Source organism: Pygoscelis adeliae, unplaced genomic scaffold (assembly GCF_000699105.1).
Source record: "Pygoscelis adeliae isolate BGI_AS28 unplaced genomic scaffold, ASM69910v1 Scaffold227, whole genome shotgun sequence".
In the NCBI taxonomy this organism is placed as follows: domain Eukaryota; kingdom Metazoa; phylum Chordata; class Aves; order Sphenisciformes; family Spheniscidae; genus Pygoscelis; species Pygoscelis adeliae.
In genome coordinates this window covers 1,905,722-1,911,303 of record NW_008825100.1, presented here as the reverse complement: position 1 = coordinate 1,911,303, position 5,582 = coordinate 1,905,722, and the positions used below count along the sequence as shown (strand labels likewise).

The window sequence follows — 5,582 nt, the reverse complement described above, 5'->3', positions numbered from 1 at the left end:
CAGCTGGTCTTTGAAAAGAGACCACCTCAGTGCCACTGTACAGACATCTCTGTCCTGCATGCCAGGTCTGCCTGGTGAGAAGGTGAAGGATGGGAGAAAGACCAGGCAAGCCTGATCTGAACTGCTGCGTGGCCCTGGAGCCCACCCTGAGAAGCTGCTGGAGCCCCATCTTGCATTAAAGGCCGCAGGTCATTCTGGCCTGGCACCATTAGCAGCATCTCGTAGACTGTTTTTGGCAGCCTACTGGCTCCTTGCTTAAATAGGTGGCAGGTCCCTGAGCAGTTGCCCTGCATATATCAGTCAGGTTCATGTTTAGGTCTCAAGTCCCTCTTGTCAATGACATGCCTTTGGTGGTACTTTTGTGCAAGATCCTTTAAAAATGCTGGGGTTTGCAGGGCTGTATTGCCTGGTGCTTTCCATTCTACCAGGAGGTTTTAAATCTAATCCCTTCCCAAGACCACGCTGAAGCCAGGTTGCCATTGTATCTGCACAGTATCTGCCACTTAGAGCAAGGTGTATCCCCAGGAACCTCCTATTCAACGTCACTATGTGCTACAAGCTGAGGACATGAGGTGGGACAAAGGCTGCCTCACCATCCACCCCCTTACAGGTCCAAACTCTGCAGGGCAGGAGCTGCTTTCAACAAAAGACAAAAGAGAGGGCAAGGAAACATCTGGGCTTGTTTCTCCTAGGAACCGTGGGAGCTGTGCATGAACAGGGGCCTTTCCAAAATGTCAGCTTTGCTTTAGGAATAGATTTGGGGTGGTTTGAAATAATACTTCAAATTAAAGCTGTGTTTCTAAAAAAAAAAAACCCAAAAACCACACACGATGAACAAAAGTGTGGATTTTGAAAGCAGAGAGGAATCAAATTCAGTTAACAATTTTAGCTTGTTCTTTCTCATGATTGGGCAAGGGAAAGGGGCGGAACCAGGACTAGAGGAAAAGTTTTAAAATAGTATCTCTTTGTTTGTTTGTAAGCAACAAAGTGGGAATCATTACTTTGGAAGCTTCCAAAATTGTTTTGCACTATTCATTTCAAAACAGCTTTTTTTAAAATCAAGCTTACATTAGAAAAGAGTTCTATATTTAAAAACTTAATACATGTTCAATAAGGAATCTTATTTGCTTGAATCAAAATGTTTTGGCTTGGCACAATCTGTTAGCTTTTTTGATTTCAGGTTTTGGTGTTCTGTTTTGTGGATTCTTTGTTGCAAAATCTGAAGAGGCTCTTTCAGTTCACATCAAAACAAAGGTTCCCTTTTCTTCAACATCGAGGTTTTGTAGTCCTTTTAAAATTTTAATTTAGCTTAGTTTTACTTTTCAAAAGTTAACTGGGAGGGTGTTACAGGCAAAAGCTGTTTGTGACAGTTCAAAAACTATGGCTGAGCTCAGAAGGGAAATTGTGTTTCACCTGTGATTCCGAAACTTGATACTGGATTTTTGTGACTTGGAAGTGAATGGGCCTCATACAACCACTGTAGAATGATTCCTTAAAGAGATTGGTGAGATGAGCAGTCTGAGTTCTCCGGTTTGACCAGTTGGTACCAAAACTTGCCGGTTTTGTGTCGGTGCAGTTGGCTTTGAATGAGGGCTTATTGGAATAAAAATAAGTTCCAGTAATGGTTAGCTACAGAATTTTTTTTAAACCTTGTGAGAACTCCACAGACACTACTGCAGGGGTTTTCTGTCCCTTCCACATCTTTCTTTCTTATTGTTTTATTTTTTATATATTCCCCCCTATCCTCCCCGGACTTAGCTGCCCTGTGAGCCCCTTTTTCTACTGAAGCATCTTCATAGCCCCTATTTAGCCTGTCTTCTGTGAGGCCAGCAAGGAATTTGGTGGGTTAGGATCATAATCGTCTGTATCTCTAAAGCTAGAAGTAAAAATAGATTTATATTAAAACACAGGCTTAAGGATTTACTGTAAACCTATAAATAAGATCCAAGAAAATGATATTGTATCCAGTAGAGCCTGTCCAGTCCAGAACAACTGGCTTTTAGGATGTAATCTTATTGAGGCTGACTAATCTTTAAATACATTCTTTAGCTTTGCATTTCATTAAAGCGGATGTTTTCTGTCTTTAAAATCATATTAAATCCACACTGAGCCAATGCTGCGTAAACTTAATAACAAAATATTCCCTGTGAGTTCTTGCCCAAGCTGTCTCTGATTTTCTCTCTTCAACAGGGAAGCCCTAAAGAGTACGGGGCTATGTACAAAGCATAGTATTTGCATCCACAGTTCATAAATGTAAAACTTGGTGCAATTACACTGTAATATTCGAGCTTTTCATATTTTTCCTTGGAAAAGCAAAAGCTGCTAAGCTTGCGAAACAGACCGTGCACCAAATGATTTGCTATAGCAACTGTTCTTTTGTTTTGCTTTAAGAAGCAAGCTGTAAAGAAAATATGTCACTGATGGATATATTTCATAAGGAAAATGCTATTGATCTGTACCTTCTTTTTAATCACGTTTTGTGGGGGGGGTTGAGAGAGAAAGAGAGAACACGCAAGTGCGTGGACACTGATTTTTGCCAGAAGCCCGTAAGAATACTAACAGATGTTGAACAGGAGGCTGGAAGCCAGGCATCGCTGTGATAGTTAATGGTGGAATTAGTAGTCACAAGTGGACACTCAACTAAATACCCTTTAAAAGCACTGAGTGGGATAGATTGTTTTGAGATAGATTGATAAGTATTCATTCGGGTCTTACGGCTAAAGACCTTGCAGCCTAATCTATTGTATACACTAGAAAAATGTCACCATCACTGTCAAAAATCACTGTCAAAGTTCTCCCCAACCTTCCTTCTCCTCAATGGCTGATCTGCAGCAGGACTAAACCATTTGCAGCTGCAGTTGAGGTAAGCGAGTGAAACTGGTAGTCACTGTGGCATAAATACGAATCACTTCTGTGACAAGGGCCACTGCGTAGGTTTTGGAGCCAAGGAATCTTCCAGATTGCTACAGGTCTATGTTTGTGTCCTTCTGAAGAAAATGGTGATCTGGCATCCTCCTTGATTTTTTTTTTTTTCAGTGTCCTGTTCTTTAGTATTAAGTGATTGCTTGTCGGAGTAGTCCTGCCTTTCTCAGGAAGGAGAATGCTAGAGAGTATGCTGTGTGGTGCTGAGCCTTTCTGTTTTTCTTTCCTTTTCCTCTTGCTGGGAAAGACATTCCTTCTGTTGTGGTTCCCTGGCTGGGCTGATGCTGTGACATTATGTCCTCCGTCTGCCTCTTGCTAGACTAGTCTCTCTGCATTCCAGTAGGTTTAGTCTGGTGCATGTACACAGCATTAACTGGCTATAAATCATCCATTAAAGCCACATGACATGCAAAACCCAAACCCATAGGTCTGGGGATGGTAGTCTGAGCCTAGCAAATCTGTTCCTTTCCCATTCATTGTGAGTCCCAGCCCTGATCCCTTCTCCTCCAAACATAACAAATTCTTTATTTCTTTACCATCTGGCATTTTATCCTTCCTGTTCCCAGTGTAAGCTCTCTCCATGACTATGAAATGTACACTCTCAGAAGCAGACTTTTTTTAAGGCTTATGAAGCTGTTTAATGTTGCTTGCGGGTATTTTCTGGGGAGGTCTGGACTGCTGGGATTAATGTCTTCGTGCCGTCTATACTTCCCCACTTGCTGGTCATTTCCAGCAGTTTCCTTGAACCAAAGTAGTTAATCTTGAGAATATGCAAATGAGACTTACGGGTCGTGACCCGTGTTTTCTGATGATAGCAAAATTCACTGCAAATGAGCCATGCATCTCTTATTCAGGCTTTCATTTATTTTGACTACAGGAGGCAATTAATTTGTGCGATTTGAAAGAAAATGAATGCAATTATGTATGCTATGAATGGCAAATATTTTAGCCCACTGTGCTGGTTAGAGAAGCTGTTCTTTGCAGTAGCATGTTCGGTTCGCGTGCAGTGCAACGTAAAATGCTTGCGTCCTGTCTAGCCATGAACGCGCTGTGTGCTTCCATGGGTGGCATCTCCTGTTCCTGTTTGGTTTGCAACTTATGTGTCTGTTCCGACTGAATCACCCCCCACACTCTTTGCAGCCCTTTGCAACGTCATTGAAAGCATATAGCTAATTCTTGTCCTCTTTTGCAGCGCTACAGTCTCCCATAGAGTACCAACGCAAAGAATGTAGCTCAGCAGTGCTGAGGCCCCAGACCGGTAGGGTCGCTCAGCCCAACAGCAGACCCTATTCTTCTGTTCCAGTAGGGTCTGAGAAGCCTTTGAAGGCTACAAGCCGTAACCCATCTCTCCCACCCCTGAAGATATCTACCTCCAATGGCAGCACAGGGTATGAACACTCACAGCCCGGAGACAAGTATGAACAAAGCAAGGTACTGAGCTCATCTGATCAAACATGATCTCATAGCCCATATCTTATACCATAGACAATCTGTGAAGTTAGCTTTAATTATCAGCTAACCAGGCCAACAGGAATCAACATACTGAAGCAATGGTGTAAAATGTGATTTGGGATTAAACAGAGACTGCGAAAGCTCTGGCATCCAGACAGGTGGCACTTCAGCTGGGACGTGGAGACAGAGCCTGACCCTGGAGCGCTGATCCCAGTGTTTTTTGGGGCACTGCGTTTGCAGACCTGGTGAACTGAATATCCATTTGCAGTACTGGCAGCAGCAATATTCAGGCTTCTCTAATATCTATTAACCACCCATTCCTGAAGAGGTTTACTCTGATGGTATAGAAGAGTTTAGACCTTTTCTGACGTAACAGCTCCCAGGGTGCCACTTGAAGGTTATCATTTGGGTGCATGTGCACTGCACACAAACCACCAAAGAGTCAGTAACCATCAGCAGTGTTTGGACCCTGCTGCTGGCTGCGGTTGACCAAAGCCGCTTTCCCATGTGACCTATATTTAAGATGATGAGATGTGTGAGTATTCATTTGGCTTCTGACGTTGAGCCTTCGTTGGTCTGTCCCCCCATTTGGCTCAGCACAGGTCGTTCGTCTGTAACACCATACAAATGAGAACACGGCTGGGGCACTGTCGCTAGCAGCTGTGAAATCTAATATGAAATAGGAGGCTGGTTTGTCTCAGATTACTGCCGCCTTTCAGATCCTTAAAACCCTTTTCTACCAATGTGAACTTTAAGTGGTTTGTATCTTTTTCCCTGGAACAGTTAGTCTGGAAATGAAGTGGTGGGATTGCTGCCGGAAAAGGCAGGCTCCCCAGCGCTGCCTGCTCACCGGTTTCTGTTGTGTCCGTTTTCACAGACTGATTTGGGAGGGTGCAATGGGACCTCTTCCATGGTGGTGATTAAAGATTACTATGCACTGAAGGAGGATGAGATCTGTGTGAATCAAGGAGAGGTGGTTCAGATCCTTGCTATCAATCAGCAGAACATGTTCCTGGTGTACCAGCCTGCAAACGACCACTCTCCGGCCGCTGAAGGATGGATCCCTGGCAATATCTTGGCTCCCCTCACTAAATCCACTGCAGATAGTAGCGACGGAAGCATCAAGTAAGTGCCATGTTGGCTTCGCTGGGAGCACTATGTGGATTTTTTGAGGAAAAAAATAATAAATAAAAATAAACCAACCCAAA

At 43.4% G+C, this 5,582-nt stretch overlaps 1 protein-coding gene across 1 annotated transcript in view; it reads left to right on the top strand.

Annotated features, from left to right (window-relative positions):
- Positions 1-5,582, top strand: part of KALRN (kalirin, RhoGEF kinase) — a 368,140-nt gene that overhangs the window by 334,071 nt on the left and 28,487 nt on the right. Inside the window, exons 48-49 of the mRNA XM_009327171.1 lie at positions 4,115-4,353; positions 5,252-5,499. Of these exons, the coding sequence (XP_009325446.1) occupies positions 4,115-4,353; positions 5,252-5,499 (487 nt within the window). The remainder of the gene's footprint in view (positions 1-4,114; positions 4,354-5,251; positions 5,500-5,582) is intronic.